General features: G+C 40.5%; 1 protein-coding gene across 1 annotated transcript in view; it reads left to right on the top strand.

Annotated features, from left to right (window-relative positions):
- C2H3orf85 (chromosome 2 C3orf85 homolog) overlaps positions 1–12,771 on the top strand; it is a 58,303-nt gene that overhangs the window by 4,944 nt on the left and 40,588 nt on the right. The window contains exon 3 of the mRNA XM_075195564.1: positions 12,160–12,251. Within this exon, the coding sequence (XP_075051665.1) occupies positions 12,160–12,251 (92 nt within the window). The remainder of the gene's footprint in view (positions 1–12,159; positions 12,252–12,771) is intronic.

Raw genomic sequence — 12,771 nt, 5'->3', positions numbered from 1 at the left:
GAGGAGAGTCTTATTGTGCGAGGGAGAGAGTTCCATAGAGTGAGTGCAGCCCGAAAAAAGTCCTGTAACCGGGAATGGGAGGATGTAATGAGGGTGGATGAGAGACGCAGATCTTTTGCAGAACAGAGTTGCCGAGTTGGGAGATATTTTGAGACAAGAGAGGAGATGTATGTTGGTGCAGCTTTGTTGATGGCCTTGTAGGTTAGTAAAAGTATTTTATATTGGATTCGGTAGAAGACAGGCAGCCAGTGTAGAGACATACAGAGTGATTCAACAGAGGAATAGCTATTTGCAAGGAAAATCAGTCTTGCCGAAGCATGCAAAATAGATTTTAGGGGTTTGAGTCTATTTTTGGGAAGACCAGTAAGGAGGGAATTGCAATAGTCAATGCGGGAGATGATTAGTGCATGAATTAAGGTTTTAGCAGTGTCTTGTGTGAGATATGTGCGGATTCTGGAAATGTTCTTTAGATGTATGTAACATGATTTAGATATAGAGTCAATGTGGGGAACAAAGGATAGGCGTGAATCAAGGATTACACCTAGGCAGCGAGCTTGTGGGGTGGGATTTATGGTCATGTTATCAACAGAGATAGAAATGTCAGGTATGCTCTTGTTGGCGGGTGGGAATATTATTAACTCTGTTTTAGAAAGATTAAGTTTGAGTTGACGAGAGGACATCCAAGATGAAATGGCAGAAAGACAGTCAGTTACACAGGACAACACAGATGTCGAGATATCAGGAGAGGATAGATAGATTTGGGTATCATCCGCATAGAGATGATACTGAAAGCCAAAGGAACTTATTAGATTTCCAAGAGAGGCCGTATAGATAGAGAACAGCAGAGGACCTAGCACCGAGCCTTGTGGTACTCCAACTGATAGGGGAAGCGGAGCAGAGGTGGCTCCAGAGAAATTAACAGTGAAAGAGCGATTAGAGAGGTAAGATGAGAACCAGGATAGAACTGTGTCTTGAAGACCTAGGGATTGCAGCGTTTGTATGAGAAGAGAGTGGTCAACGGTGTCAAATGCAGCCGAGAGATCAAGGAGAATTAGGAGAGACTAATGGCGTTCAGTCTTAGCAGTGATCAGATCATTAACAACCTTGGTCAGCGCAGTCTCTGTGGAGTGTTGAGAACGAAAGCCAGACTGAAGAGGATCCAACAGGTTGTTTGCGGAAAGAAAGCGTGTGAGGCGAGTGTAGGCAAGTCTCTCTAGAAGCTTGGAGGGGCTAGGGAGCTGAGAGATGGGACGGTAATTTGAGAGAGAGTTTGGGTCGGAGTTTTGTTTTTTTAGAATAGGAGTAATCATTGCATGCTTGTATAGTGATGGAAAGATGCCAGTAGAGAGTGAGAGATTACAGATTTGAGTTAGAGGTGAAATGAGCACAGAAGACAGGGATCTACCAATTTGCGAGGGAATAGGATCAAGAGGACAGGAGGTAGAGTAGGAAGATAAGAAGAGCGTAGAAATTTCCTCTTCATTTGTGGGGTCAAATGAAGAAAGGGTGTCAGGGGGTAGTGGGAAGGAAATGAGCTGATGGCTTGTTGAGGAAGAGGATACCATTTCTAGTCTGATCTTGTCAATCTTGTCCTTGAAGTAGGAAGCAAGATCCTTAGCACTGATAGTAGATTGAGGGTTCGGGGTGGGAGCATTGAGAAGATGATTAAATGTATTGAAAAGGCGTTTGGGGTTAGAAGCCTAAGCATAGATAAGAGATTGAAAGTATGTTTGTTTTGCAGTGTCCAGAGCATTTCGATAGGAGTGGTAGACAGAAGTATATGTGAAGAAGTCATTAGAGCTTCGAGATTTACGCCAGTGACGTTCTGCTTTACGGGACAGTTTTTGAAGATTTCGTGTTGCTTTGGTGTGCCACGGTTGACATCGAAGTCGACGTGTAGTATGAAGTGTCGCTGGAGCCACTTGATCAAGGGCCGTTGCTAAGGTTAGGTGAAAATGAGGTACTGCCATCTCAGGGGATGAAAATGTAGAGATAGGGGAGAGAAGGTGTTGGAGAGAGGTGGAAAATTGTTGAAGATTAATAGAATTAAGATTTCTACGAGTATGAGGAGGCTTGGTTGAGTTAGACAGTAGAGAGGTTAGAGCAGTGGGGGTGAGAGTGTAGCTGATAAGGTGATGATCTGAGAGGGGGAAGGGTGTATTAATAAAATTAGAAACTGAGCATAGTCTAGAGAAAACAAGATCAAGGCAGTGGCCATCCTTATGAGTAGATGATTCAATCCACTGGGAGAGGTCAAGTGAGGATGTTAGAGAGAGTAGTTTGGAAGCAGCTTTGGAAGGTGGGTTATCAATGGGGATGTTGAAGTCACCCATGATGATGGTGGGGATGTCTGAAGATAAGAAGTGAGGGAGCCATGCAGAGAAATCCTCAATAAATTGTTGGTGTGCTCCAGGGGGACGATAGATCACCGCAACACGTAGGGAGAATTGATTAAAAATGCGAATAGCATGTACTTCAAAAGATGTGAACGTGAGTGATGGGACATTTGGTAGAACTGTGTATGTGCACTGTGGGGAGAGAAGTAGTCCAACCCCACCTCCTTGTCTGCCTTCAGGTCTGGAGGTGTGGGTGAGATGGAGGCCACCATGTGAAAGTGCTGCAGGTGAGGCAGTGTCTGATTGCATGAGCTATGTTTCTGTTATTGCCAGAAGGTTAAGGTTTTTTGAGAGGAAGAGATCATGAACGGAGGTAAGTTTGTTACAAACAGAGCGTGCATTCCAAAGGGCACATTTAAAGGACTTGGGAAGAGAGGGGAGACAGGTGATGTGTTTGAGGTTTGCTCATGCTGTTCAGTTCTGTGCTGTGCTGTGCTCTGTGTTCTGCTCAGTCCAGTGGTGCTGTGTCCTGTGCTCTGTCCTTCTGAGTTCAGTGGTACTGCTGGGTCCTGTGCTGTGTCCTGTTCAGTCCAGTGGTGCTGTGTCCTGTGCTCTGTCCTTCTGAGTTCAGTGGTGCTGCTGGGTCCTGTGCTGTGTCCTGTTCAGTCCAGTGGTGCTGTGTCCTGTGCTCTGTCCTTCTGAGTTCAGTGGTGCTGCTGGGTCCTGTGCTGTGTCCTGTTCAGTCCAGTGGTGCTATGTCCTGTGCTCTGTCCTTCTAAGGGCATTGTTATTTCCCCATTATTCCCAAATTATAAAAAATTTCAATTACAAAAAAAGTAATTATAAAAAAAAAAAAAAAAAAAAAATCCCAAAACAATCCTGCAGTATAAGTCCATTGGTACTGCTATATTACAAAGTTCACTGATTGAGCAGTATAAGTCTAGTGCTACTGCTATATTACAAAGTTCACTGATTTTGCAGTATAAGTCCATTGGTACTGCTATATTACAAAGTTCACTCATTCTGCAGTATAAGTCCATTGGTACTGCAATATTACAAAGTTCACTCATTCTGCAGTATAAGTCCAGTGGTACTGCAATATTACAAGGTCCACTCATTCTGCAGTATAAGTCCATTGGTAATGCAATATTACAAAGTTCACTCATTCTGCAGTATAAGTCCAGTGGTACTGCAATATTACAAAGTTCACTCATTCTGCAGTATAAGTCCATTGGTACTGCAATATTACAAAGTTCACTCATTCTGCAGTATAAGTCCATTGTTGTTACTGCCATATTACAAATTTCACTGATTCTGCAGTATAAGTCCAGTGGTACTGCTGTATAACTCCAGTCCAGTGGTACTCTCCTGTGCCGCATATAATTTTTAAAGGCTTTGCTGAGTGTGTGTGGCTTCGGGGTACACTCTCTTGTGCTACATATAATGCAGAACAAAAATTTGGAGGATAAAGTAGGGAAAGATCAAGACCCACTTCCTCCTAATGCTGAAGCTGCTGCCACTAGTCGTGACATAGACGATGAAATGCCATCAACGTCGTCTGGCAAGCCCGATGCCCAATCTCCTAGTAAAGGGCATGTATAATCCAAAAAGCCCAAGTTCAGTAAAAGTAGCAAAAAGAGAAACTTAAAATCATCTGAGGAGAAACGTAAAGTTGGCAATATGCCATTTACGACACGTAGTGGCAAGGAACGGCTTAGGCCCTGGCCCGTGTTCATGACTAGTGGTCCAGCTTCACCCAAGGATCTAAGCCCTCCTCCCCCCCCTACAAAAAATTTAAGAGAGTTATGCTGTCAGCAACAACAACAAAACAGCAAAGAACTCTGCCTTCTAAACAGATGACATCACAAATCCCCAAGGCGAGTCCAAGGGGTTGTTGGTTGTGAACCCTGACCTTCCCATCACTGTACGGGAAGAGGTGACTCCATCCAGCATTTGCAGCACGCCCTCTGCATATGCTGGAAGGATCACCCACAGTCTAGTTACAGATTTGGCTAATGAAGGTGTGAATGTTGTACACCAGGAGGAGGATATTGATGTAGCTGGCGCTGAGGAGGATGTTGATGATTATGATGCAGACAGATACCAAATTGCCTTTCTCAATTTCTATTTATATTCTAGATTATATAACGGCTGAATAGTTTTCTATTTTACTCCTAGTGGAGAGGGGATCTGATGCAGACAGATACCAAACTGCCTTTGTCCATTTCTTTGTATATTTGAATTTCTAGTTCTACAGTCTATGCAGGCTCCTTTTTTTATATTCAACTACAAGTGTAGGGCGGGGGGGGGGGCATAGATAGCCACCAAAGTAACGTGGTCCATTTAATTTCACTTTCTAGCTCCACAGTCTGTGCAGCCTGCTTTTTTTATCTTCAAAGTATTTACAAGCCTTGCAATCTAAATTAAGAAGAGGTAGTGACGTGCTAGAACTCCACCCTCTATATGCTGCAGAGGATGGAGGGGCATCAAAAGGCCATTCAAGCCTACACAGCCACCTACGACATAGGAAAAGGAGTGGGGATGCGCCTGGAGAACGATTTCCGTGTTGTGCAAGGTTCTGCAGCCATTTGAACTTGCCACACGAGAAGTCAGTTCCGACACTGCCAGCTTGAGTCAGGTGATTCCCCTGATCAGACTTTTGTAGAAGCAGCTGGAGAAAGTGAGGGAGGAGCTGGTACACCATTGCGATTCCACCAAGCATGTAGCTCTTGTGGATGAAGCCCTTCGTATGCTTTGCCAGGATCCGAGGGTGGTCAGTCTTTTAAAGTCAGAGGAATACATTCTGGCCACCGTTCTCGATCCTCGGTTTAAAGCGTATGTTGTGTCTCTGTTTCCGGCGGACACAAGTCTACAGCAGTGCAAAGACCTGCTGGTCAGGAGATTGTCCTCTGAAGAGGACCGTGACATGCCACCAGCTCCACCTTCATTTTCATCACTGTTTGTGCAGTTCCAAAAAAGAGGAACTGCCATTTCTATTGCTACCTTCTTTCTTTCTGTATTTCCTGTGTACTGTGGTCTGTTCTGCTAAGGGCATTGGTATTTCCAAGTTATCCAAAAGTTCTAAAAAAAACAAATTTAAATTTATAAAAAAAATTATAAAAAATTAATTTAAAAAAAAATAATAAAAAATTTTCCAAAAATAATTGGAAAAAAATATTACAAAATTTAAAAAAATCTAGCTTGTACTGCTATTTAAAAGTCTAACTACGATCATTCACTGTTGCTGTACCCAAAAATAATAGGTACTGCTATTAAAGTACAGTCCAGTGGTACTCTCCTGTGCCGCAGATAATTTGTAAATGCTTTGCAGATTGTGTGTGTAGTTATGTATCACAGGTTTTAAGAAGAGGCACAACACTGACAACCTGTTAGAGAAACTGAGGGAAATAATCTCTCTGTGGCTCACCCCACTTAGACTTTCCTGGGGATTCGAATAACTGCCATTTCTATTACTACCTTCTGTCTTTCTATATTTAAAAAAAAACAAAAACTGTCATTTCTATTACTACGTTAATTGTTTGTGCAGTCACAAAAAAGAGGAACTGCACCCTTAACTTCTATGTTGGTTTTAGACGTCCATCCGGTGTCCGCCATCTGTGCACTGAAATTCAGACCAGTTGAGGGTTTTATTATTATATTGTGGCCCCGGTACCAAATTGGGTACCGGGGCCACTCCACTACGCAGTCCAGATACTTTTTTGGTGGAATTCAGACCAGTTGAGGGATTTTTTATTTTATTGTGGGGATCACTCCACTACGCAGTCCAGATACTTGTTTGGTGGAATTCAGAACAATTGAGGTTTTTTTTTTTATTATATTGTGGCCCCGTTATCAAATTGGGTACCCGGGCCACTCCACTACGCAGTCCAGATACTTGTTTGGTGGAATTCAGAACAATTGTTTTTTTTTTATTATATTGTGGGGACCACTCCACTACGCAGTCCAGATACTTGTTTGGTGGAATTCAGACCAGTTGAGGGATTTTTTATTATATTGTGGGGACCACTCCACTACGCAGTCCACTACACAGTCCAGATACTTGTTTGGTGGAATTCAGAATTGAGGTTTTTTTTTATTATATTGTGGCCCCGGTATCAAATTGGGTACCGGGGCCACTCCACTACGCAGTCCAGATACTTGTTTGGTGGAATTCAGACCAGTTGAGTGTTTTTTTATATTGTGGGGACCACTCCACTACGCAGTCCAGATACTTTTTTGGTGGAATTGAGACCAGTTGAGGGTGATATATTGTGGCCCCGGTACCAAATTGGGTACCGGGACCACTCCACTATGCAGTCCAGAAAGCTACCTCAGTGAAATGTTTTGGACTAAAAACAATATTGTGAGGTGTGAGGGTGTTCAGAATAGACTGGAAATTAGTGGAAATGATTGTTATTGAATGTTATTGAGGTTAATAATAGCGTAGGAGTGAAAATAAGCCCAAAAACTTGATTTTGGAACTTTTTATGCTTTTTTCAAAATAAATCCGAATCCAAAACCTTAAATCCGAACCAAAACCTTTCGACAGGTGTTTTGCGAAACAAAATCCGAACCCAAAACATCAAGCAAATCCGAACCCAAAACACGAGACACCAAAAGTGGCCGGTGCACATCCCTAGTTATACAATGTGGATATGTGCAAAACAGAGATTTCCTGGATCTATTCCCCAATGGCTGGCTAAGTCAGAGCAGTGTTCCCTGTAGCAGTTGACTTTAACATATGGATACTTAAGATGAGTTTAAAGCTATATAGAATTGGTTTTTATTATTCCCAACAACTGTGAAACATTAAAAAGAACATCCACACAACAGAACAGAAAATGTGACTTCTATCACTGAATGGAGTTTCCACTGGCATCTTCATATTCAAGTGAAGTCTTAGATAGTTTTCTGATTTTAGACACATAAATAACATTGGCTACAAACGTAGCAATCCTTTCTCTTAGCCCAAGAGTCAAGGTAACGCACCTTTGTCCAATTTGCCCAACCTACCATGGGTGGCCAAATTGTATGAAATCCAGTCATATGGGATTTGAACGTCATTGCCAGCATCCCTGGAGCCTTTTTATGCAGGTGAAAGATGGCCAAAAAAGTGTGATACCACTTATCTTCTTATCACATATAACAACATTAATATATATATTTTTTGCGTTTCTAATCACCGTGGGCAATATAAGTGAGTGTCACAAACTGCAAAGTTCATAGCATAAACCCCATTCAGAAGCAACCATGTTAAGTTTGCCATTGATGCTAGCTATTATAAACCTCTTGCTATTAGGTGCCTGTCACAAAAGTTCGTGAACTTGTCTTACAGACTGGGGGTGCAGGGGGTCCGGGAGTCCTGGTTCTGGGTGCTGGCATTTGGTGGCATTGCACAGTCTGAGTAACACTTGTAGACAGTGTGTGTCTGCACAGAAAGTTCTCTTATGTATTCGGGTCTGGTGTCATCAGCAGTGTCAGACAATGCTCAGCTGCTATATCAGCCTGGTACACTGAGTGCCAGATTATAGTGTGCTTGTCACCAGTGTCTAACCTCTCTGCTCCTGACTTTTCTTAGTGTACCTGACTCTCGGCTTGCCTCTGACCATGGGTTCTCTGCTGCTTATGGCTCCAGATTATATATCCTTAACCCTGTGTATTCTGAACACAGTTTCCTTGCATCCACTAACCACTATAACTTGGACTTGTGCACTTACCAAAGTTTCAGACTCTTTTCTAACCATACCATGTACCAGACTCTTGACTTTGATCACGACTATAGGTGTTTCCTGGGTATTAATCCTTAGAACAAAATCCTTCATATTATAGTATATCTTATTAAAGGAAGTGATCCGATTTTTTGTGTTGATTTTACAAATATCATACAAACTCCGGTTAATTAGTGATTATAATCCTAATGCATCCACCATGTATATCTATTGGGGTTCATTACCTAGAGCACTAGCTGCACAACGTGCTTGCTACATTCATTCTCCAAAGGCATATATTGGGATTTATAATTCTGGAGTGGTATCAGATATCTGAATAATTTCTTTCTGGATGTTTAAGCCAACTGCATATTTGTCATTATGTTATTGAATATTCATTTTTGGGATATACATTGTCACCACTATTTTCCACTCTCCTTGCTCTATATAAGTTGTCATTAAAATGTACCTATAAAGTCCAATTTTTACACTTCTTATGATTAAAATGAGTTTTGGGCTTGTTCATTAGAGCATCAACTAAATAAAACAAGAATTCTTATAACAATTTAAATGCCAAAAAGATGTAATAAAATAATAGTATTAGGTGAATAGAACAATCATGGTGTCATGAGTGTCCAGGCGTTTATTCTCCACAAGAAACAAAATAATATAAGCGGCACTTTCTCCATATAGAACCCTGTTCAAGTCAGGAATACACCGACCTCCCCCAAGTGGAGTTCTTCTATCAGTAGGGTACAAAACAAATAATCCATGTATATCCTAAAGTTTATCTAGGTGCCGGGTGTTACTGATCACACATATCAGCGTGGTAGTCTCCATTGTAGTTTACAGCTTCACCAATAATCTTTATCACAGGTGACTTTCAAAATGTCAAATCAAATCAAATCAGTGTTGTATAACACTTGGTAGCTTGTGAGCAGATTGCCTGCTCACCAAATCGGTTATTACAGCACACTACGCACTACCGTCTTGCTCCACTGATCGGTGACCCTCCTTTTGGAATGTTTCAGTGCAGTTTCAGGTCGATATCTTCTCATAACGTGTTTATCTCAATATTTTTGCTCCACATGTTTATGATCAAATTCACTAATAGTTTCTTCCTTCTTTTCAGGTAGTTCAGTATAGTTGCTTAAAAAGAATGATTTATATAGATATATATATTTATATATATATTATATTTATTTCATAGAAAGTACTACACAACCTACATTCAACAGTTCCATAAGAAATAGAGAACCTATGTCTAAATCTCAATAAACAGCAACTTACTGTGGTGTAAAATAGAGATGAGCGGGCTCGGATTTCGCTAATCCGAGCCCACCCGAACAGTGCGGATCCGACGGGATCCGAGCACTGTTCGGGAACTTACGGGCGCCAAATGAAGCCAAACCGAGGCTATAACATCCAAGTCTCGCGTCGGGTCTCGCGAGACTCGGATCTCATAAATGCCCCGCTCGCGGCCGCCATCTTCATTCTCCCTGTGGTTAGTGAAGAGGAAGGTTGATGTGCTCTGTCCTGCTGATAACTTTACTAAAGTGCTTTGTCCTGCTGACTTATTTAGTCTAGTGGTGCTTTGTCCTGCTGAGTGCAGTAGTACTTTTTACAGTGCTCTGTCCTGCTGATTCCAGTGGTGCTTTGGCCAGTGTCAGTGCTGCTGAGTCCAGTGGTGCTTTTGTCCTGTATTTGTTTCTGATAAGTCCATATCAATTTGTTAATTAGCCAAAAATCTTTTAAAAAATGAAAAAAAAATCTTCAAAAAAAATAAAAATAAAAAATAAAAAAATATATAAAAAAATAATTGAAAAAGTATAAAAAATATTATAGAGCAATATATTCTTGCAGTCCCAAAAAATAGGACCTGCCATTTCTATTACTATGGTCATTGTTTGTGTAGTTCCAAAAAAGGGGAACTGACAGTTCTATTACTACGGTCATTGATTGTGTAGTTCCAAAAAATAGGAACTGCCAGTTCTATTACTACGGTCATTGTTTGTGTAGTTCCAAAAAATAGGGACTGCCAGTTCTATTACTACGGTCATTGTTTGCGTAGTTCCAAAAAATAGGAACTGCCAGTTCTATTACTACGGTCATTGTTTTTATAGTTCCATAAAAGAAGAACTGCCATTTCTATTACTACGTTCTTTGTTTTTATAGTTCCATAAAAGAGGAACTGCCATTTCTATTACTATGTTCTTTGTTTTTATAGTTCCATAAAAGGGGAACTGCCATTTCTATTACTACGTTCTTTTTTCTGTAGTTCCAAAAAAGGGGAACTGCCATTTCTATTATTATGTTCTTTGTTTTTATAGTTCCAAAAAAGGGGAACTGCCATTTCTATTACTATGTTCTTTGTTTTTATAGTTCCATAAAAGAGGAACTGTCATTTCCATTACTACGTTCTTTTTTTCTGTAGTTCCAAAAAAGGGGAACTGCCATTTCTATTACTATGTTCTTTGTTTTTATAGTTCCATAAAAGGGGAACTGCCATTTCTATTACTACGTTCTTTTTTTCTGTGGTTCCAAAAAAGGGGAACTGCCATTTATATTACTATGTTCTTTGTTTTTATAGTTCCAAAAAAGTGGAACTGCCATTTCTATTACTATGTTTTTTCTTTTTATAGTTCCATAAAAGAGGAACTGCCATTTCTATTACTACGTTTTTTTTTTCTGTAGTTCCAAAAAAGGGGAACTGCCATTTCTATTACTATGTTCTTTGTTTTTATAGTTCCAAAAAAGAGGAACTGCCATTTCTATTACTACGTTCTTTGTTTCTGTAGTTCCAAAAAAGGGAAACTGCCATTTTTAATACTATGTTTTTTGTTTTTATCTGTGCAGTGGAATTCAGACCAGTTGAGGGTGATATATTGTGGCCCCGGTACCAAATTGGGTACCGGGGGCCACTCCACTACGCAGTCCAGATAGATGCGTATCAACTACATTCAGTGTTGGGTCCAAATCCAAAATTAATGAAAATGACCTGTCATCGTCAAAAACAAGAGGCATTGACACGCTCAAACTACACCCTGTATATGCTGCAGGGGATGTAGGAGCAGGCAGCTGTGCAGTGGAATTCAGAACAGTTGAGGGTGATATATTGTGGCCCCGGTACCAAATTGGGTACCGGGGCCACTCCACTACGCAGTCCAGATAGATGCGTATCAGATATTAAACTACATTCAGTGTTGGGACCAAATCCAAAATTAATGGAAAATGACCTGTCATCGTCAAAAACAAGAGGTATTGACGCGCTCGAACTACACCCTGTATATGCTGCAGAGGATGTAGGAGCAGGCAGCTGTGTAGTGGAATTGAGACCATTTGAAGGCGGAGGTATTGTGGCCCCGGTACTACGCAGTCCAGAAAGCTAATTCGGTGCAACGTTTTGGACTAAAAAGAATATTGTGAGGTGTGAGGTGTTCAGAATAGACTGGAAATTAGTGGAAATGATTGTTATTGAATGTTATTGAGGCTAAAAAAGGTTTAAAAAATAAATCAGAACCCAAAACCCGAAATCAGAACCAAAACCTTTCGTCAGGTGTTTTGGCAAAACAAATCAGAACCCAAAACCTCAAGCTAATCAGAACCCAAAACCCAAAACACTAAAAGTGCCTGGTGCACACCCCTAGTGTAAAACCACATTAAGTAGGGAAACACTGACGCTAACTCAAGCTGCATCTTGCAGTGACGGCCTCCATTATCATTGGGCAGATGGTAAATGCTTTTTTTATTCTCACAACATGTTGTATTTCTGTTGCCAGCATTACAGTACTTACTAGGTAATATATCAATCAATTCAACCTTTTGTCAACACATATATGGTAAAAAAGGCGCAAGGACCAAGTGTGTTTATACATTTCATGGAAATCCAAAGGGAGTTTGAATATTTACAGTAGGTAGTGCATTAGTCCTTTGTTTTCCTAATGAACAGTGGTGATATCAGAACCCACCAATTATAAGCAAGTATAACACATCTAATTGTTTATTGAAAGATTATTTACAGCCGTTGCAAGAGTACCTGTCTATTTCTATGATCCCCAAAACAGGATTTATTATTGTATTCCATTTGTTTGCTTCATTTTTCTTTTTTTTATAAGGCAAGTGACACTTGGAGGTCATTGATTAACTCTGTGCATTATTACCTGAATCTGGAGACAGGTCGGTCATCATACCATCCTTCTGCAATTGGGTAAGTGTTATCACTTTCTAAAAGGAACTCTTTTGAAGTGTGATCCTATTTTCTTCCTTTGATTCCTAAGTATTCATCTCTCCAACCTAATGTATATTTCTGAATGGATTTCTTTACCTAAACGTTTCTGTCTGATGTATACATGGACTATGGCAATTAAAATAAAACACTGTATTTCTCTTCAATTCGACATATTTAAAAAGCAAAAGTTATTAGACATATATGAAATGCAAATGACATACTAAATACAAAAACAATAGGGACATTTTGCAATTTGAAAGATATAAAAGCATAATATATTTTTATTTGTAGAAAATGCTAGGCTTTCTCCTGCACAAATGCATGCATACTGTTACAGCCTATTTGGCTACAATGAGGGTGTCAGACCCTAGCATTGTAGAGGTTATTTGGTCTCAGGGTGGACTGTACCTTTTCCCATTTTTTGCTCTCAACATGGACTGTACTACATGTATCTAGAGACAAATGTGACGGAACGTATGCGTGGTCATGATGGACTGAG

Source organism: Mixophyes fleayi, chromosome 2, assembly GCF_038048845.1.
Source record: "Mixophyes fleayi isolate aMixFle1 chromosome 2, aMixFle1.hap1, whole genome shotgun sequence".
Taxonomy (NCBI): Eukaryota; Metazoa; Chordata; class Amphibia; order Anura; family Limnodynastidae; genus Mixophyes; species Mixophyes fleayi.
The sequence above is the reverse complement of the archived record's forward strand: the minus strand, read 5'-3'. Positions and strand labels throughout refer to the sequence as shown.